This window comes from Chiloscyllium plagiosum, chromosome 33 (assembly GCF_004010195.1).
Source record: "Chiloscyllium plagiosum isolate BGI_BamShark_2017 chromosome 33, ASM401019v2, whole genome shotgun sequence".
NCBI lineage: Eukaryota > Metazoa > Chordata > Chondrichthyes > Orectolobiformes > Hemiscylliidae > Chiloscyllium > Chiloscyllium plagiosum.
Window position 1 is genome coordinate 27,822,858 of NC_057742.1, and position 22,816 is coordinate 27,845,673.

The 22,816-nt window shown below is 40.1% G+C and overlaps 1 protein-coding gene across 1 annotated transcript in view; it reads right to left on the reverse strand.

Moving 5' to 3' along the window:
* LOC122539962 (tumor necrosis factor receptor superfamily member 16-like) overlaps positions 1–13,650 on the reverse strand; it is a 179,062-nt gene extending 165,412 nt beyond the window's left edge. Inside the window, exon 1 of the mRNA XM_043675193.1 lies at positions 13,369–13,650. Within this exon, the coding sequence (XP_043531128.1) occupies positions 13,369–13,404 (36 nt within the window). The 5' untranslated portion in view covers positions 13,405–13,650. The remainder of the gene's footprint in view (positions 1–13,368) is intronic.
* Positions 13,651–22,816: the final 9,166 nt, after the last annotated feature.

The window sequence follows — 22,816 nt, forward strand, 5'->3', positions numbered from 1 at the left end:
CTAACCTTCTTCGCTGTCTATTAAACTCCAATTTTGGTGTCATCTGCAAACTTACTAACTGTACCTCTTATGCTCACACCCAAATCATTTATATAAATGACGAAAGGAATTGGACCCAGCACTGATCCTTGTGGCACTCCACTGGTCACAGGCCTCCAGTCTGAAAAACAACTCTCCACCACCACCGTAATCTCTAATATATGATCGTACAAGGCCAAAACACATTATTCCCAAAAACCATGGCTCTACCCACTCAAACCTCAGGTTTGCTGTTTCTACTGCGCAAAGAGTCAATTGGAGAAGATTAATAATGAAGTTGAAAGCTGATTTCATTTAGGAATGGATAGAACATCATTAATGGCACTTACCTCATGGTTTCCTGCACTTTAAATTGTTTCTATTTTCAATAATGATATGTTTGCAAAGAAATAAAGATTTAAGTGGAAGTAATAGCATGTGGTCATGGTGCCCAGATCAATGTAATGCACTGGGTGTTCCAGGCTTCATCATCAGCTGTTATACATTTTTCATTCTATTTTTGTTTGTTTTAGAATTATTCCCAAGTAATACATAGGAATTGAGACATTGTAAAGCAACAGATGGATTTTGAAATCTATAAATAAATGTCCAGGACTTCAAGAGTCAATAGATGCTTCCCTTGACAGTGCCTTGACTGCTTTTATTCTTCAGTGTCAAGCTAACTCTTTTGTTACAAACTAATAATAGCTTGACAAGGTAATAGCCAAGTTGGCAGAGAGTCAAAATGGCGAAGCCAAAGAGAGCTGGCATGTTATTCTCATTTCTCTAGAGAGCTTGCTCCTATCAAAATCATCTGTCCAAAAATGTAACTAAACTCTGTGTGTCAGGTGCTTAGCTTGCCAAAACTAAGTTGAAAGGGAATTCTTAAATATAGAATCCAGCTGGCATCAACTTTGAAAGATTAATTAGTTATATCTAGTGTTACATCTTACGGTTGGTATGCAATATACCTTTAAGGTACATGCTTATGACATCACTGTATATTGGCATGTGACCTGATGTTATACAGGCCTCAGTCTCCATTTTACTGTGGCCACTTGCAACATGACACACTCAGGGAAATGTGCTACAATTCGTGCTTAAATTTGTTCAGTACAAGCCCAGACAGGCAATGATGGCGATTCTAATACAAATGCAAATACCAGGAGCTATATTAAATGTTTATTGAATCTTTCAGTATCACATGACTCAAGTCTATTGCTATGTTATAGGAGCTAACATGAGTGTCACCTCATCATGTACAAATACCTTTGTGAAAGTATTTTTTAAAAAATCATTGCATCTACAGCAGATTAAGAGGTGAGAAGGGATCAGGTTTGAACAGCTACATATTTATGAAGAACTGACTTTCCAAGTCCAGATACCATATCATATTACATCATCTGGTAATGGAATATTAATTTATTCACTGTTTTGGTTAGATTCTTCAGTTTGGCAGTGACTTTATTGTGAGGAAGTTTGAAGTTAACTGTTTGAAATATAATGTGAATGCATTGAAAGTGTCCGTTTACTTCACTGGGTGGTAATCTCATCTCTGAATCAGAATCTGTAGGTTCAACCCCCCCAAATGTAGAAATAGAAGGATGTAATCTGGTATTGTACGATGCAGGGGTTGCCTTCAGGATCAGACAGTAAACTGAAGCCAATTCTATCTATTCAAATGGTAATAACATGTAGGCCTAAGAAACTAAGTACTTGACCTAAATATTGAGAAGTTAGGAGCTGTCAATGAACAAAGCCATTTAAGGGTTTCAAATTCAGAAATTACTAGAAGCTGACAGACAGGGCCAAACTAAAAATGTAAAGGTGAAGAGACTTCTGGCCGTTATTCCAAGTATGCCACCAAACAAGGGATGTGAATTATGTTGGAACTGCACAGAGCTTTGTTTAGACCCGATCTGGAGTATTATGTTTGGTTCTGGGCATCATTAAAATAAGGTAAATTGGCCTTGGATTGAATGCTGTGCAAATTGTACCGAATGTTATAGGGCTGAAAACGTTAAATTATCTGGACATGTTGCACAGATTACTTTTGTATATGACTTGAATATAGAACATAAAGGAGGTGATCTAATTGAAGTGCTTACAATATCAAAAGATAATAATAGAATAGATTGCGAGAAAGCATTTCTTTGGTGGACCTGTCAGTTCAAGGGTATTAGCGTAAAATCAGCTAGATCATCCGGGGAAGTGTCAGAAAGAACTTCTTCATATAAAGGGCAGTGAAAATCTGGAAACGTTGAAGCCACATTAATTGTAATTTTAAAACTGAGATTGATAGATTTTTGACAAGCAATGATACTTTGTTTCATAGAACCAAGGGAAGTAGATGGAGTTAAGAGTCAGCTCAGAGATGATGCAAGTAAACGGAAGAATGGCTAGCTCCCATTTAAATGTATTTAAAGAAAAAAACAACATATCATATATTGAAGTTTGAGATATTCACAATACTTTACAGTTTACAAAGTACTTTAAAGTTTAGTCATTTTAGTACAAATGGAAGGAACCAATTTGATCAGAACAAGCTCCAGCAGAAAGCAATAATATCATTATGTTACCAGATGATCTATTTATGTGATGTAAATTAAGAAATAGATATTGATCAAGATATAACTGCCACAGATATTTTTACATCCACCTAAGGGAGCAGATGGGCCTCTAGTTGAATATTGCATCTGAAAGATAACAGCTCCTCAATGTAGCATTCCCTCAGTACGCACTGAAGTGTCAAGCCTACATTTGTCACAAATGTTTCTGCAGTGTGATTGTGATGTCACAGCTTTTCAACCTGGAAATGAGACAGTGTAACTGACAGAGCCTTGGTCCTACAGAAAGCAGAACAGGGTGGGCTTCTTCCAAATTAATTAGTCTAATTTTCTGGTCAAGGAATCATGTAACGTGCTGCCATATCTATTGACATAGCGAGAGTGTCCGCATTTCAAAAACGATTAATTAGTTACAAATTGTTTTGGGGATGTGAGTGCACACTGGAAAAATACAGTGAAGGACTGTCAAGGACACCTGAAAGAAATATATCTTTGGATAAGTCTTTTATTCAATAGGATAATTTGAACAACAGATGATTCAATAGAAATATTTCAAGTCAAAGAAGAATCCTGCAGAGCTGGCGAAAGTAGGCTGTTCTCTGAAAGTGAGGGATTTAGAACTAGGTACAAGTGTTTACCAGAACTCCAAGGATTAATTTCCAAGGAGAAAGCAAACAAAAATTGTATTCCTTAGAATGCAGGAGGTTAAAAGAATGACGTGATTAATATTTTCAAGACATCCAGGGGAACGTATAGGATATAGAGAAACTATTACTGCTGGTTGTGGAGTCTAGGACTTGGAATCAAAGGGTTTAGATTAGAGTGGTGCTGGAAAAGCACAGCAGGGCAGGCAGCATCCATGGAGCAGGAAAATCGATGTTTCGGGCAAAGCCCTTCATTATCTCTCTATTCCTGATGAAGGGCTTTTGCCCGAAACGTCGATTTTCCTGCTCCTCGGATGCTGCCTGACCTGCTGTGCTTTTCCAGCACCACTCTAACCTAGACTCAGGTTTCCAGTATCTGCAGTCCTTGCTTTTACCTTGGAGTCAAAGAGCAGAGTCTTGATGTGTTGGGGTCTCCTCTACTAGCTGGTCAGCCATTCATTGACAGATCCATTCTGCCTCTTTTCTCAAAGACCCACCAAACCACGGGTCAATCAGAGCAAGCCAATCAGCAGCCTTTGACTGGAGTCAAGATCCGATCAGAGGGAATTTCACCCTCTGAAAGCTGCTGGCCACTCAAACTATTGAGTTAAAAAAAATGTACACATATCAGTGATTTTGCAATCAGTCTTCAGATTGCAAAGAGCTTCATGGTTTAAGACACGTTGATGTTGCAAGACTGTACATAACCTTTAACTATCTTAAATTAAGTGTCACTACTTTCTAAGTGTTTTTTGAAATTGTTAACCATGGTCATGAAGGTTGAATTTTTTTGTGCAGTAATTCTAATTCAAATGACAATTTGTCCATTTGTCCGTTTGTTAGTTATTGCTGTTTAGCAAACTAACCCAATCTAGGTACTGAATATAGCCATGATCCATAAGTTATGGGTGCTGCATCATTAAGTCTAGAGGGTAATTAAACCTCAACATTCATAAATTCTCATCCATTACCACAATAATATATCAGACGCTTGACTACAAGAGCAACACAAACTCATTGAGTACTCACACTCATCTCACCCTCTCCCTCCAGCTAGCGGACATTGAGGCTGAATAATCCAAAAGGGAGGTAAATTGCCATATCAGGCTGGAGTACACCATCTACATTTCTGCCTCACATCAGCTGAAGCATCCAGTCAAATTGAGTTTTTTCCTTCTGGAATTGTACCAATTTAAAAATGAGGTGCCAGACCTTACTCAATTGCCTTACCCAAATGAAATATACAAAAATGGCAAAATGTACTGTTAATCTGTTGTATCTGGAATGGTTGTTTCCTGTTTTTCTCCACTGACAGGTTCACCAGCAATAGCTCCATTTCAATATTTTGTAGCTGATTTATTGAAAACATAAGAAATCTTTTTTCTTACTTCTCTTAGGGACTCTTTATCAGATTGCAGAACACAGAGTGATCTTTCTGAACTAAATAGCCTTTAATGTATTCCGTGAGGTGTTATTGTGCTGGCTAACGTCTCAAGATCCAAATAGAAAAGTTATTGTGCACAAAGCATTGCCTGTGAAAGCCTGTTTTAATCCATTGCTAGAGAAAACCACCAAGATTAAAACAGGGCGACACATCATTCATTGAAGAATTAACCATTAAAAAATCTATTAAATGGCATATCCATTCTGCAAGAATTTGAATCATACTTATTGAAAAGTGATTAAAGGAAATTGCCATTAATAGTTAGTGGTAACTATGAGGCTAACCAACTTATATTCATACTGTTTGTCTTAATCACTCCTCTTAATGTAATATACCGACTGATACAATAGATCCTCACAAAGAGCCAGTAAGCTTCTACATGTCCTTCCATGTAACTAATAGATGGAAACACTGCTTCTCTATTTTAACTGACAAATTAATATCATTACTGATTGACAATGACCTATGATAAGGGGAAAAACTCTGTGACCAACATTTTGATTTTGAATCCGAACAGAAAGAAAGAATGGCTGGGTGTGATAAAACTGAAAATGTATGCTCCAAGAGAAACTGTAAAGGAAAACAGAAGTGAAGAAGGATGTACTGTAATAGGGTCTGGGTAGTGAGGTTGGATAAAAACCACATCTTTCGTCTTTGCCATGTAGGCTGCACTGTAGAACAGACAGATGGACGAAGGGAAATGAAAGTGTTGCGCTGGAAGAGTAGAAAGTGCTCTTCTGAGGTGTTGGCTGCAGTCATTTGAATCAAAATGCAACCAGATTTTGTGGGAACATTTTGAAGGCCTGTTTGTGGTATCTTTTTTTTAGAATCATGACAAGGCAAAGCAGTTACTCACCACAATCTGTAATGATTTCATTCAAATAACAGAATGCTCATTGTAACACAATGCAGAGTTTATCTGGCTTTGTATCATAATCAACATCGAAGTATTTTTCAAGTTGTTTTGTCTCAATCATCGCTTAACAACATTGTTCGTAATCAAGACAGAAAGTGCAACTTCCATTAAAAATTCACTGAAAGTTTTTTTGCAATGCAAATTAAAACACTTGAATCATGTGTGAGTAAATATGGTTCTGTGCCATAGCATCTTCAAATTCATCAACTACAACATACCAAAATTCAGTGCTTTGAAGTTCCATGTTTTATATTCCAATCCTTCATAAATCCAAGGTGATCTTCAATTTTTAATCAATACTCAACACCTCATGTAGTCAACTCCTGTTCCTGTGACATTCCTCATTTCCAGACATAGAAATAATATGAAGTTATACTATAAAGTTTTGAGTTGAACAAAAGTGACAAATGTGTTTAATGATATAAGGTTGTAACTTCACATCTAAGAATATCCTGAGACCAACTTTTTATGAGGCAATGATTGTATGATTTTTCTGAATAAAACTGAATGTGAGGAGGTTCCTCCCTGATAATGTATTTGCTGGCTATGTTTTCCCACTAGTTTGCAAGGACATATCATTTGAAAGGCACTAATGCACAGATCCTTTGACTCAAATTTCTCATCAAGCAAGAAGAGACTGTCCAAAAGCATTTTTGCACAGTCAGTATCTCTTCAGGTCTCCTTGACAATATATGGTCACGTGAGGCTCATTACTCTTTCAGTCCAATTGCTGTAAACTTCCTGTAATTCAACTTGCTTGGCAAGACTACCCTGATGCATCATACAATTAATGCCCTAGATATCCATATCAGTCACATTAATTTATGTCAAATTCAGGACAAATATAAAGGAAATTTGATAAAGAGATGCCTAGTTTGTATTTCTTAAAGGTCAATTTAAAAAAAAAACACATTGGAACTTTATTTAAAAACAAGATATTTCTGAGAAACTGCATTGTTCCAAATAACTGCTGGTCTTGGTAGCTCAAACTCACTTCAGGAAAAGCAGTTCACTGTTTTATCATTAAGTTTAAGGTTGCTCTGTTTGAACAGTATTTGCAGACTTAGAGTCTGTGTTTAAATTTTCAGTTGAGGAAAACCTGCTACAGTAGAAATGCTTAGTTCATGTCTCCTGCCTTTTAAATACTGTTGCTGGCAAGGTTAATAAATATTGTGGCTACATGAGCAAGTTGTGTCTGCCAAGACTCCAGAGACAACTGTGTGTGGTTAATGACTTATCCACACATGCAATAATAGCAGATAATTGACTTAGGAACACTCTATGCCTTTTATCTTTTTGTTTTGCTTTCAAGAGTAAGCACCATTAGCGAGAAAAGGTATTTCTTTTTAAAGAGAATCTCTGCAGAAAAAAATCAATTTTGTATCCAATACCTGAAGAATAGGTGTGTTTGTCTAAGAAGGTATTTGATTATCCAGAGAGGTAAAGATTTATATTTTAATTTTACAAATGGTGTGTGCTAACCAATCCCACATCTGTATTGAATGTTTTCTTTATTACAAATCAATAATCTTTTATTTATTAAATAAACTTGGTTGATTATTCTTTTCATGCTAAGTTTATTGTAGAGAAAATATACAATTGACCATATCGAAACTTTTATTTTATACTGTGACTCATGGAGTCGTGGGACTGGATCAATAGCACACTCTTTCCATCTCAGTTGTGACAATATTTAGAAAATTGAAAGTAGAAAGTGATACTTTTTTTAAAAAAATTCCATGAGGACATTTTAATTCAAAAAAAAAACAGTGAATATGGGTCAAGTGGGTTGTAATGATGCCATCAATGGAAATCACAGACCAAAATAATCTTAAAGCTTCCTATTCTAGGAACAAGCAAGTTTTCTGTTTCAATGAGGCAGGTTGTTCATTTAAGTATTTTAATGAGATCATGTGCCTGATATATTATCTCCATTTTAAATGTAACTATTGACAACTGGGTTTCCAATGTATTGGGAAAACTATCAGCTTAAAAGTGAGTACTGCTATAAGGGACAGAGAAGTGTCTTTTTATACAACTACTTGTGGACCAGTAGGAACAGAGCTACGTAATCCACAGCCCATCACTTCCAGGTATGCTGCTTCCTTTCACATAATCAAACCCCATTCCAAAATGAACACCTCTCCCAATCACTGACTCCCCTATCTCAGCCTCTGATCTATCTTCAACTCCAGCTTCAATCATTCCCCAAACCAACAACTCACTCTGTTCACATTCAAGCCACCAATACAAATATACCTGCTGTGAAATCTATTGCAGCATACCCTGCGTGATAGGAAGTCAAGTCCATTGTGGGGCAGGGAGGGGCAGGAGGCTGGCTATCAAGGAGAGATCTACACAATCCTATTTTTAAAGAAAAACGTTGTGGAAGTGAAATCTTCACAACATATGGAGAAACTTCACATTTCTGCTTTCCATTTCAAAATCCTGCCTGAGTAAATACTGCAGCATCAATGTCAACTACTGTCATCTGTTTTCAGACTACAAACATTGAACAGTTTACGAACTTAAAAGTCATCGCGAAACAATGTGTCGTGTCTGGATTATTTGATAAATATGCCGATGCTGAAACGTTGTTTTATTGTACCAAGGGTAGAACCAACCTAAAGCAAGTCAATGAAAAGACAGGTTTTGAAGAAAGAAAAATAAACAAAATGATTAAAAGATCATTTTGTGTACCATACCGATGAAGATCATCAATTCTCTGTCAGGTTTCTGAAAGTGTTACCAATTAGCCCCAATCTCCTGCTTCTTCCCATGCATTTTTGGCTTAATCATAGATCCAAGATAGCTAAGGTAGTAAATCAGACTGTAGTAGAAAACAGAGATTCCTCAAAATCGAGTACCTCTTATTTAGCCAAGATCTATTTCCAAACAAACAATAATCAACAACAACTTTATTCTTTTTTACTAGACTCAGGTAAGAAATATTTTTACAAGATTTGTTTCAATGTCTTCTATCGAGTTAAAGTTTTGGCTGTTTTTTTTTCAACCCTACCTCTCAATGACCAGTTACTAAATATGTCTCTGTACTTTTCTGGGTGGAATCAATCTTGTTAGCATAACACTTGTTAAATAAACTGTTGCACCATGACATTTGTTTGAAAGAATAGTTGTTAGAAATCAGATCTGATTCGCTTTTAAGTGTAGTTTCAGTAAAGATTTGTGAAGGTTGTTCAGTTTGTTCATTGTGTGTGCAATTTGATTTTACTAATGCAAAAATGAAGAGACTGCTTACAGCAGTGGAAACACCAAATCAAAAGTATTGCTATTTTGTAAATTGCTTTGAATATTTACAATTTTTAAATAGATTTTAACTGATTTATCATGTTTAAACAAACAGCTTCAGTTTTTTTCCAGAATGATGTTGTCAGTTATGAACTAATAGTTATACACACTATATTTCTCCCTGTCTCTCCTCCTCATTTCTACTGCACACTCTTGCATTCCTCTTTCCTAGCCCAACTTGGCAGGTTCTAGCTTGGCGCACGTTCTTATTAGTTCAATGCATTGGATTTTTTTCTCACACAAGGATTTAAGGGCAGAAAGGAAGGGAAGGAAATTATAAGTGATAAATTTATTTTTGTAAAAATCAAAGATATTGACTTGGTCTTCAGTAACTCAGTGTCCAATTGGGAATCTGTCAGTTGGTTGATTGTGGAGCATTTTTTCCCTGGTAGCTAGGATGCAGATGGATGACAGTCAAAGTTGCAGCAATTTTTTTCCTAAAGTCAGAATTAATCCAGTGTGGCAGGTGAAAAGAGGGAGAGAGAGCTGGGGAGCATAACTTCCAGCTGTTAAGACATGAAGCTGCTCTTCTTGTGACATTATGGCAGCAACTAAAATGGTTAAGTCAAAACTGTGTGCTTAAGCCATTCAGTAAACACAGCTTTCAGTCATGTGATGGGGTGGTTTCTGCTAATGTCATTCAGAGAATCAAGGTACTTTGGTTTCCCTTATCAAAATGCATTGTGAGGTGACCCGGTAACTGTAAAAGCATCAGTTCCCAAATTAGCATTATAGATCATCATGTTTTCCTTGTTCAGCAGACAGCTCATCTCCAAGACATTTGAGTCAGCTTTAGATACAATATCTATGCAATATAGGGATTCAGAAACTTTTGTAAATGTGGCAATTCGGTCAGCCTTAGACATTTTTACCAGTCCACCAATGTTATCCATTTTTAAAGAAACACAATTCAAACATAAATGTAAAATAAAATTTTCTTTGGGATTTCTCTGCATGCTATCTGGCCATGACACGTGCCTAAACATTATAATGTTAACATTGAATTAATACAAGGCTGAGAAATTAAATCTGGAGAGATAGAACACCAGCTTCAATTGTTTACATACCAACAACAGCAAACTAGCCTAAAAATCATTCCTCCAACTTTCACATATTGGCAGTATCCCCATTGTATTCTTAATAGTTTTAAATCACCAACCAACAGGCATTGTCTGATCAGGCCACTGAAGTGACAGAGGCTATCCGATTGGCTCAGATTCCACATTACACAGGTACTGCTAGATTGTCAAATCGAACTCTGTTTTAATTCAATTTCACTGTATTTGTACTGCGTTACAGATGCTTTGCAGTGAACCGATTATTATTTTATATATTTGAGTGTTTAATTATACTTATCATTACTAGCGAGTTTTGAGAAGATTTGTAGCTCAGGTTGAGGTTCTGGATGTAGGTTTGCTCAGCGAGCTGGAAGGTTCATTTTCATGAAAACGAACCTTCCAGCTCACCGAGCAAACCTACATCCAGAACTTATCACTACTATGTCACTACTATATCTCTAAGTTTACAAATTTAGGTGACCTGGAAGTTTCACTATATAGTTTAATTTCTTTACACTATTTAGATTTTATATAGTTGGACTCTTACCATTGAAGAAATGCTGTCCTACTCAAGAGTAGAATTCCTATTTCTAATTTCCAGGCTATTCTGCTATAACACGCGTTTCGTCAATGCGAGTTTGCTGTAACACGATTGACGAATTGGGGCACTGTTTTTAAAGCACGAACTTTTAAAGTGTGTGTTGGCTATTACGCGATCATGTCCCCAATGCTTCAAGTGCTGTTATGAAAGCACGACTTTTCTATAATGCGGGATTGTCCAAGAAACCGTCGCGTTGTAGAAGAGCTACCAGAATGTTCAGACTTTCTACTATTTGGAGTCCTCTATATTGGAAACTTGCTTGTAGCACATATTTACTCTTAAATGCTCTGCCTTCTAAACCATGCCACAGTCAGCTGCAGACAGCCCTCTTAACCATGACTCACTATCTCATATACTCCCATAGTGTTTGTTTGAAATTCATGAGATGACCATTACCTAAATACCTGCTTGCAAAATGTACAATCCTATTTCCCCTAGGACCACTTTCATTTTTCTTCTGCTGTAGATTTTTATACCTAACAGTCTGGGTGGCTATTTGATTTCTCGCTTTTCTGAAACTGTGTCCTGCTTCTGCACATTTACTGGAAGTAACACATTGTTTGACAGGTAAAGCATCCAACTTTAATAGCTGGGCACTACCTAGCCAGGGTCACTGGATCTGAAACATTAACTCTGGTTTATCTCCACGGATGCTCAGCTTTACCATCAATTGCTGTTTTGTTTCTGTTGAACTTATTTATGCAGCGTCCCCTACTATATTGGAGACTTGCTTGTCATTTCTGTTTATGTCATTTTTCAGAGCTGATTTTCAAAAGGACAGGGATATTGATTCAGTAACCGTTCTATTTCAATGTTTCCAGTAGTTCCTATCTAACTCAAAAGAAAGTTTTGAAAAGAGGTCATTTGAAATTGCGCCCCTTGCTGGTGGGAGCAATGAGCGCAGGGGTCGGAGTGTGCACGGCTCGCCCCTCCGGGAAATGTTCGGGATCTGATTACAAATCCTGGTGATGAGGTTATACAAGCTAAAACATGACAAACTCGCTAGATCTTACTATTGGGAAGAGAAATCTCGGAGCAAAGCCTGCTTTCCCCCTTATCCTGCATCCCTCTCTATTCATTGTGTTTCAGGGGGCATCAGATTTCACCATTTGGTCTCAGCTCTTTTCTCCTTCGACCTCTCGGTATCGCTGAGGGTGACATTAACCCAGTCAGCTGCTATTCCCTTTGTCCCAAGATAACACATTTCTTCCGGATTGTGAAATAAGCCGCGGGACTGGAAAATAAAAGGAGGTGCCGGATAGCTTGGTTTTAAACGCCTGAATCCGGACTTCAGCAATAACAGCGCGCAGACTCGGTTTCTGACTCCTCGCTAGTGTGACCAATCCGCCTTGCTTTTCGAACTGGACAGTCGACCGAGGCACTACCACAATTCAGACACTGCTTTCCAACAAGAGCAAGAGATGAAACCCTGCCTTCCCAGAGCTCCACTGCACACTTTCCCTGCACCAGTGTCACACTGAAGGTTCACATTTTCATTCAGATCAACGTTAATACAGCTGCACAGAGCGGCTTGGTCAGAATGATGAGACAGACAGTGCTTCCGAGCAATAAATCCTTTTGGAAATTCCGCGGGATAATGTGGATAGCACAATCCCAGTCAGTGAGTGAGTGAGCCCCATTTGTCGCTGCTCAAATTCTGCAATATGATTAAATATAACCGATGCTGAAAATCTGAAACTAAAACAGAGAATGCTGGGGAAACTCAACAGGTCTGGCAACATTTGTGGAGAGAAAGAGACAGACAAAGTTAACGTTGAGGGTGCGCTGGACTTGAAACGTTAACTCTGTCCCTCTCTCTCAACAAATGCTGCCAAACCTGCTGAGTTTTAGTTTCAGATTTCCAGCATCTCCCCTGTTGTCTCCTTATTCAAATATAACGTATCCTACTCACTCCTAACCGTAAGTGCAATGGAAAGGCGTCAGTGGACTCTGATGTCGAGGATTGGCCGGTGTGAATCAGCCGGGGGTGCTGTACAAGGTAATGAGGGTAAATATCAGCAGAATTTGCCTTTTGAAAATGCCCTCCTTTTTTCCCAAATCGAGCACTGAGCAGAAATTGGAGGTTGGACAGGAAAGCTGATAACTTCCTTAAACTTTCCTGACACTAGGATTTCAGAATCTGGAGGGACAGGCGATTCTTGCCGTTTGTGGATACTGAGGATAGAAGCAGAATTGGTCATTTTAATTTTCAATTCGAGCGAATATTTTAAATACACATCCCCTCCAAACCAAAACCGAATCGACCAAGAGTGAGCATCGGGATTGCTCAGATCTCTCGGTTCAGTCTGAAGAAGGAAACCGAGGGGGTGCTGCGTTGTTAGAGGGAGAGAGGGCAGGATTTCAGAGAGCGGCTGGGTCACACTGTCGGGTCCCCCGGCTGCCGGGATGGCACTGAAGGCTTTAATTTCCAGAGAATGAGAGAGCGAGTCTCTCCCATAAACTGCGCCACTCTGCGCTCAGAGGGGAAAGACCTGGGTCAAAAGGACTGGGCTGCCCCGAGTAAACCTGGTCCATTTTCACATGTCCCCCTGAAAACACAATAACGAAGAAACTCGAAATGATGTGAAAACTCCGCTGTCCGTCTCAGAGCAGCCTCCACAGGCTGGACTCACAGGTGGGGGAGAGAGACACACACACTATAGATATCAGCTTCCAACACTCACTCCCAGCAGCCAGACCGCCTGTTATTTCATGCTATTACCCTCAGCTACTGTGGAGGGGGACAGCAGCCTCAACACAATCCGAAATAAGCTCCGGGGGGAAAAGAAATCTCAAACAAGTCTCACTTACCGCGGCTAACAGCAGAAGGAGTCGCGCAGTTCCCATCTCGCTAAATGCTAAGCTGGTCTCACTGTCCTCTCATTGACCGGACACTTCGCGGGAATGAGTTGCTGGCGATCCGGTTATGACAGTCCCATTGCTCCGAGTTAAGAGGCTGTGTGTTTGTGTGTGTGTGTGTGTGTGAAGGGGATAAACAGTGACTGACTGCAGGTCCCAAGGCTGCGCCTCTGGGTTCTGCAACTCGCCGCTTTTACATTGAAATCATCTCTTGCAGCTTGTCCCTGGTTGGCTGTCTCGATTCCTCATTCCTCCCCCCCCCCCCTCACCCCGCCCACAGCGAGCTGGCAGATTGAGAAACGAGATCATCAGTAACTACCTCTGGAAATGAAAGGCTGTGATACTGAAAGGTTACTCCAGCAGCACCAGCCTGCAATTGGACAGATGTGTGTGTTTGACAGAGACAAATATATATATATATATTTGGCTTAATGAAGCCATCGCTGAGAGGGGGGTAGGGAGGGGTGTCCCGTTTTTGTCTGAAGCTTTCTCTCACATTGGCATCGAGATTGGCACCATTCCGTTGTCCGTGCTAGCTCGGAGTACTGGTTAATCAGGTGTTCCCGCTCCTGAGGGGATCAGAGGGCTCAGCTTTCAAATAGTTTGACGAAATAAGTAAAACGAGGGAAAAGAATCACTCCGGCAATGGTTAATGATGTGGAGGTGCTGGTGTTGGACTGAGGTGGACAAAGTTAAAAATCACACAACACCAGGTTATAGTCCAACTGGTTTATTTGGAAGCATTAGCTTTGGGAGCGCTGCTCTTGATGATGAAGCTCCAGACATCCACTTGTGAAGGAGCAGCGCTCCGAAAGCTACTGCTTCCAAATAAACCTGTTGGACTATAACCTGGTGTTGTGTGCGATTTTTTTACCAAGGTTAATAATACCAGAGACGCAGAGCCTGAGAGTGTAGTAGAGACAGATCCGACCAATGCATTCAAGAAGGAACTAGACTGATCAAAGACAGAAGTGGTACTGCAGATGCTGAAGTTTAGAGTCAAGATTAGAGTGGTGCTGGAAGAGCACAGCAGGTCAGGCAGCATCCGAGGAGCAGGAAAATCAACGTTTCGGGCAAAAGCCCTTCATCAGGAACTAAGGGATTTTGCCCGAAACGTCGATTTTCCTGCTCCTCAGATGTTGCCTGACCTGCTGTGCTTTTCCAGCACCACTCTAATCTTGACTCTAATCAGGTAAAGAACCGTGGGCTGGGTCACAGGGAGAAGGTTTTGTGGTGATGTCCCTACCTCTTAATCAGAAGTCACACCACACAGGCTTGTGCCTCGAGCTTGTGATTTCAAACATTGCTGTTGGACTGTAAACCTGGCGTCGAGTGACTTCTGACTTTGTTTGCCCTCGTCCAGCACCGGCATGTCCACACACCTGGGTCAGAAGTTCAAGTCCCACCTGCTCCAGGAGTGTATCATAACATGTGTAAAAACATTAGGAAACAGCTGGAGGAGAATGCAAAACCGCTCATTTCGAAGGTGGGGGGAACCGTGGGCGCTGAAGGTCAGAAACAAAAATAAATACAGGAACTCAGCAGGTCTGCCGAGAGAAAGCAGAGTTGACCATTCGGGTGGAGTGACGCTCCTTCAGGAGTTGCTAAGTTGAAGAATGAAGCGCTGCTTTGTAACAATTCAGTGATAAATTTGCTCCTCGTTCACAGGAGGGTTAACAACATACTGCTGCACGGACAACTGTGAACAAATATGTTTGTCCAGGCGACTAACTCGTAATTCATTGAATGAGTTGCAAGGTCTGAGTGGAACCATTCCTGATGAAGGGCTTTTGCCCGACACGTCGATTTCTCTGCTCCTTGGATGCTGCCTGAACTGCTGTGCTCTTCCAGCGCCACTAATCCCGAATCTGGTTTCCAGCATCTGCAGTCATTGTTTTTACCACCAGATCGCTCCGTCCAGTTAGACCCCGTACAATTGACCTGCGCTGGGATCACTGTATGGGGGATTTATCGGCGCTGATTGGGGGTTTATTCCATTACCCACACCAGATTGTAGGTCATTTCTCGGTGAGAAGTTAACCCAGGACCTGGTCTGCTCTGTCGAATTGGCATGAAGGTGGTGATGGAGAGACTGAGTGATGGTGAAATGGGAGAGAGGGTTGGAGGTAAGGGGAAAGGGACGTTTGAATATAGAGTGTTGTCAGTAGCTGTGTTGCGGTTCAACAGCCCTGGCGACAGGAATCAGTTCATACTGCAGACAGAACCAGTGGCTTGGGATGAAGTGTGTGGTGAGGATCGAGGAGAGAGATGTACAACCAGGGGTCGGAGACATTGCCCGGGGAGCGGGGCAAGAAGGAGAGAAGGGCTACACAGAGAGCTCGGGCTGTGTGGAATCTTGGAAAATAAAGGTACATGTTAATTTGTGAACGGCCCTTGAAACAGCTATCGTTTAGTACAGCAGCGTCCCCTGTCCACGCTCTCTAACAGCCAGAGAAAGTGAGGACTGCGGATGCTGGAGATCTGAGTCGAGAGTGTGGTGCTGGAAAAGCATTCCTGATGAAGGGCTTATGTTCGCAATTGCGACTCTCCTGCTCCTCGGATGCTGCCTGACGGGCTGTGTTTTTCCAGCGCCACACTCTCGTCTCTGATCCTCTTGATGATCGAATGAAGACTCCAGTATTGTGTCTGCTTTGCGGTTCTCTCCGTATCGCAGTTGCTGATCGGTTTGTCGTTCACATCGCCTGGGACTTGACCAGTGTCAAAACAAAGGGCGCGGCTCCAAATCGTTCCCCTTCAGGTCAATCTGAGGCAGGGAGGGGATGGGGGTTCACAAGAATTCACTTGTTGCATTGCAACCCCGAGTTCTCTTGTCCAGCGCCCCACCCAGCTCACTCCGCTCTGTAAGTGAGCGAGATTAACCCGGGCACTGGTCCATTTCAATCTTGTAGCAGTGTCATTTATTAAACACTGGTATCTCTTTTTCGGCGCTAACTGCAGTCGAGGAGATATTTTATTCTGGCTTCCTGGTAACCACAGTAACATTGTGGGAAGCGGAGTCCCTCTCCCTCAGAGAAAACGACAGCATCGGTGTTTACAATTGCTGTTCTGCCGGGAAGGTGGCGCTCCGCACTCGCTGCTACTGACAGCATTGGCTCGCTGTTTGATGTGAGACTGGGGTGATTATAGCAGGGCAGTGTTTAAATGCCAAAACGCCAGGAATGAATGGCAGTTTGGAAGGGGAGTGAGGGGAAGTCCAGCTAGAGAAATGGACATATACGTTCACTGTCCACAATGACAAACTGCCGAGCCCGATAGACATCACATTAGGAGTATTTCAGAGGAACATCGGAATTCGGAGTAGCAGTAGAAGTCATAGAGATGTACAGCACGGAAACAGCCCCTTCGGTCCAACTCGTCCATGCCGACCAGATATCCCAACCCAATCTAGTCCCACCTGCCAGCACCCGGCCCATATCCCTCCAAACCCTCGCTATTCATATACCCATCCTTTTAAATGTTGCAACTGTACCAGCCTCCACCACTTCCTCTGGCAGTCCATTCCACACACTCTGCTGAGAAAGTTGCTCCTTAGGTCTCTTGCTTTGCCATTCAATAAAAGCAAGGCCAATGTGGTTATGCTCTGCACCACAATTTCCTGGCTGTACCCCATAACCCTTGACTTCCTGATGGATCAAAAGTCCAGTTAAGGAAATCCATTTCAGAATTCTGTTAAACCTTTTGTGAGGAAATGGATAAGAAAAACACTCATTTGATCTTGAGTGAGCAGAATTAAAACACTGCTACAGAAGAAAACCTGATTTCTTTATTCACAGACTTTAGCAAGAACCCCGTAAAATATTTCAAATTATTTTTTATAGTCTCAAACCTACTCACCCTACCTCATTTTACATTGTACAGCACTCTGTAATGTTTGGCAGATTTGACCTGGATGGTCAGACTCTCCTGATGAAAGGCTGGGAGCTGAAATGTTAACTCCGTCTCTCTTTCCAAACATGCTGCCAGACCTTGGGGTGTTTCGAGTATTTTCTTTTTCATTGGCTGTTCGAGTGTGGCTATTAGTGGGTTAGTATGGACTGGATATTGACAGTCCAGGCTATTATTTTTCTTCACACAGTTTCTGGACATAGACAGGAACAACTCCTCCTTGAAATTCCCTTCCAATGCACATCCCAACCCAATTTGGTTGGTTCCATATAAAAGCAAGATCCTGGAGAGCTGAAATAAACACAAAAAGTACTGCAGAAACTTAGTGGGTCTGGCAGTATCTGTGTAGAGAGACACCTAGCTAAAGGAAACATCACCCTGACCAAAGAAATACTGGTCTCACTGCTCGACGAACCAAGGACACAAACACCAGACAGCACCAACTCCATCAGCAAGGACAGCATCCTCAAACTAGCCTCACAACCCACTTCACCTTCAATGACAAGACCTACAAACAAATCAATGGGATAGCCATGGGATCACCAATATCAGAATTCTTGGCAGGAGCAGTTATGCAGAGACCCAAACGAGCAGCCCTCCCCACAATCCTGCCCAAGCTTTGGATCCGTTATGTGGATGACACCTTTGTCATCACGAACGCAACAAGTTAGAAGAAACCCACAAACATATAAACAACATCCTTACTGGTACAAAGTTCACCAAAGAGGAAGAGAGTAACAACAGACTCCCTTTCCTGGACGCCACAGTAGAACGAAAAGCCAGTGGAGAGCTGCAGACCAGCATCTATAGGAAAGCCACACACACTGACGAGCTACTCACCTACAGGAGCAAACATCCCAACACCCACAAACAGAGCTGCATCAGGACATTATTTAAATGAGCCACAAGACACTGCAGCACCCAGGAACTATGAGAAACCAAGGAAAAACACCTATACAACGTATTCAGAAACACCAGGTATCCGATAAGCGCAATCTGGTGATTCCTGCACAACAGACCTAAACAAGAAGCCACAACACCCCTAGAGACTCTAGCCAACCTGCCATACATCAAAGACATCTCTGAGATGATGACCAGACTACTCTAGCCACTTGGCAATTTAGTAGCCCATAAACCTACCATCACACTGAGACAGCTCCTGATGAATTTAAAGGACCTCATACCAACAAACAGCAGAATAAAAATCGCATACAAAATACCCTGCAAGGACTGCAACAAACATTGAATTTGACAAACTGGCAGGAAACTAACCACCAGGATACATGAGCACCAATTAGATGCCAAAAGAAATGCCCAGTTATCACTGGTATCCATACACACAAATGAAGAGACACAGCAGTTTGACTGGGACCATACATTCATCCTAGGACAGACTAAACAAATACATGCACGGGAATTCCTATAGGCCCGGCATTCAAACTGGAACTTCATTAACAAACACATCAATTTAGACCCCATTTACCAACCTCTCAAAAACAGAACCGAAAGTGATATTACCCATCACAACAGACCAAGACACATAAATTGCAAGTGGAACAGAACACCAATGCTTCATTGGAGGCTCACTGATGATGTTACCTTGTATGGTGACGAAACGTCTGAGAATAAATCTACCAGCTCAGCAAGCAAACTTACAACCGGTGACACCTAGTTCACATTTCAAGTCCAATATGGCTCTTCTATGTAATCCTAAATTTGAATAGATCCTTCATGGCCAACAGCAACATGGAGCAGCTTCATCATATGAACCGTGACACTTTCAAAAGATGTCTAATACCAACTAAACCTTGACAAGGTTATTGTTCCACAATAAGTGTGCCCAGGAGTATAGGAGAGTAACTGTCTGCTAACCAGTTACTGCCATGACAGTACATTTCAGAGGATAGCGAATTTGGTCAGGCTCCTTACCTATTTCTCGTCAAAGCAAAGACAATTTGAAATAAAATTAGAAAACTGAACAATTTAGCAGGTCAGACTGTGGAGAAAGGAGGGTAGTATTAATTGTTCCCCGATCCATAGGTGCTATCTGGTCTGCTGATCCTTCCAAGGCATTTCTGGTTTTATTCCGCAACTACATTACTGCCTTAAATTTGCATTAAGATGATTACATGCTGTGTAGTGTATATATTAAATGAGAAAGCATCAATGAAAGCTGAACAAAGAGACCATTTATCTATTGTGTAGCTGACTTTTAAAGACCAAACATATCCCAGGCTGGCTGGCTGATTTTGTTTTTGTAATAATTAATGATTTTGAACAGCAGGAAAAAAAACCATGAGCTCCATTATGTCCATCCTTGTTAAGGAATCAATCTCACTTCCATGTTTTGTCATCATACTTGCTCAATCCTTTCTTGCTTCAGAAATTGTCACTTGAGCCCAATTACAGTGTCATCTTCAACATCCTTCTCTGTTAATGTAATCTCTGTAGACAATTTAGTGGGAGAAGTGTCCAACTAGATTGTATGTTTTACCTAACTCTAAGCTGCTGCCCGTTCTCATTTCGAAAAACATATTAAAAACCAATGAAAGGTCACCAACTTAAAAATTTAACTCCACTTTCTGTAGATGCTGCCAGGTCTATTAAATATTTCCAGAATTTGCTGCTGCTATTCCAAAAAAATTACATCTAATTAGATTATGTTACCTTGATACCCCTGAGGACTGTAAAACACGCTGAATGGATTGACTGACTGTATCAGCTGTGACCTTCTGTGGAATGCAGATCAATTAAATTCTACAACCTTACACTACAGTTTCAAACCTTTCAGAGTTCCACTTGTCTTTTCATCAGCTAATGGCGGAAATCAAAACACTTAGGAAATAATTTGAAAAATAATCTGGTCCTTTGAAGTCTGCCTGATTTTAAATGACACCACTTCCCATCCATTAATGTTGGCTCAGCATTTGAAAGATTGCTACAGTACCTTTTAGAATTTTCATTGCATTTTCTTTTTTTAATCATCTGTGAATTTGGAGTAACTATAAAGACTGCTGAGCTGAGAGTTGTTTAACCTTTCGTGGAGCTGAGATTTTGTCTGTTTGCATCCCTGTGTCTCTGGGTTTTATGAAAGTCAAACAAGCCCTTGCTTTCACTATGCACAATATAGCAACAATTGATTTAACGTAATACTGGGTCATATAGAAGGCTATTACATTTGATTTTCATTTTTTTTAGAATACTTTTTGACTAAAATTTCATTTAGCATTTTAAGATAACTGTGCATGTAAACTAGGTATGAATTTTTAAAAATTGTAATAATTATAAATTTAGTACACATGTATAAATTTTCGAGTCCTCCTTCTCCTCTAATAAAGGAATTAATTAAGCAATAAAACATAGAATTATAAATAGACATACAGCATCTCAAGCCTGCTTCTCCACTAAACAGGGAGATAATGGCTGATTTGATAAACCTTGTCTCCATGATCCTGCCTTATCCCTTTAACCCTTGCTTCCCTAGTTAATCAAAAAACTGATTATTTCAGCCTTGAATATACTTAACAATCCAGCCTGACTCTCTTCAGTAAAGAATTCCACAGAAAGAAAAGTATTCTCCTCTCTTTTTTCATATAAGCAAGCCTTGAGATTACAGCCTCTGGTCTGAGACTCTCCCACAAGCTAGAAACAACCTTTCCACATGTGCCCTGTCAAACTCTGTAAAACTCTGCTATACTTCAACAATGTCTCCTTGCATTCTTCTAAACTCCAATGAGCACATACTGAACCTATTCTCTCTTTGCTCATAAATAAAAAATTCTACCATTCCCAGAATTACCCAAGAGATCCTCCCCTGGACTGCCTCCTCTCTTCATCATTTGGAGCAGTGAAATGTGGCATGCCTTTTATTTTTGTTTGATTTTCAGGATTCCCTCCACATTCCCATCCTCCCATTTAACTATTTCAAAATGGGATGAAGGAACATATCACACACTAAGCATTGAAGCATCACAATCTGCACTCAACAGCGCCAACACTGCATGGTGGATATTTCCCCTCAGTATGTTTACGATTTAGATTATTTAATTAATCCGTTAGAGATAAAACTTTACTCATTTAGAGAAAATATTCTTTTGGAGACAAAAGAATATCATAACAATTCTACTTGCAAAAATCTTGAAAATGTGTTACTTTATTTCAAAGTGTGAAGTGATAACATAAAGTCTAGCACAGATCAGACATGTTTTAATAATCTTAGGCGATAATGACTGGTGTACCATGTTATACTAAAGAGTCCTCCTTAATATAATACCAAAACTGATACATTCCATGCCCCAAACCAGCTGCCATTATGATCTTGCTGAGTGAGATCGCAGCAGTGGACTGATATCAGCTGGAGACTGCGTTGAAAACATTCCAATCTCACTTAACACAGTGCTCATTAAAGTACCTAAAAAAAAGAAACAAAAACAAATATAATACTGCAAAAGTCTAGGTTAAATTTCCATCCACGCTGGATAGACAAAAATTGTGGGTAACCAAACCCATTGCATTTTCTAAAAGTAGTAAATTTGGTTAACAAAAACTAGATTTCCTTGCAAATGAATTTCTTAATTATATTTTATCTTCATTTCCCAAATATTATTCCACAATAAAGACATTTGAATGGAGTCTTTAATCAATACCACTTCAGCACTTGTACAGTTTCCAGTTTGTCCAATCCATCCATATGCATTAGAAAAAGTAAAGCAACCTCGACAGTGAGTGTAATTTATTCTTAGAATTCAAATAATACATCACTGACGTTATACAGTGCAAACACGACTATAAGTGGTATATAATATATTTATATACATTTGCATAAAATAAATGGGACAAAGTTGTAGTCCATCACATACACTCATTGTTTTATTGAATTTTAGAAACAGTCCAGTTTTATTCCTGCAGTTTATTAATCATCAAAAGCTCTTGAGTATTCCTCAGTTGCTAAATACACATACAGACGACTCAGCTTTAACTGTATACCTAGACAGAAAAGTGCAGTGAAGGACAAGAATTTTTTGTAACCATTAGTTCAACACATTCTTTCAGTCAAGTATGTGCTCATTCTGCACCACTTCCACCTTCACAATGCACAACTTAATAGTCTGAATATAGTCTGACACTTACAAAAAAAAGTGAGAAGTATAAGAAACATGAGTAGGACTGGGCATTTGACTTATTGAGCCTGATCCAGCAATCAATAGAATGATCTGATTCTGGCATTATCTTCCTTTTACTGTCTGCATCCCATAACTCTTGACTTTTTTGTAGATCAAAATCTACCTAACTCAGTCTTGAACATCGACAGTGACCCAGTATCCATTAGTCTCTGTGGAAGAGTTATAAGGATTAACAATTCTTCAAGAAAATAAACTCCCCCCTCCTCACTTTTAAATGTGAGACCCTTACCCTCAATCTTGGATTCACTCAATATGGGAAACGTCTTCTCAGCATCTACCTTGTCAAACCTCCTTAACTTTACATGTTTCAA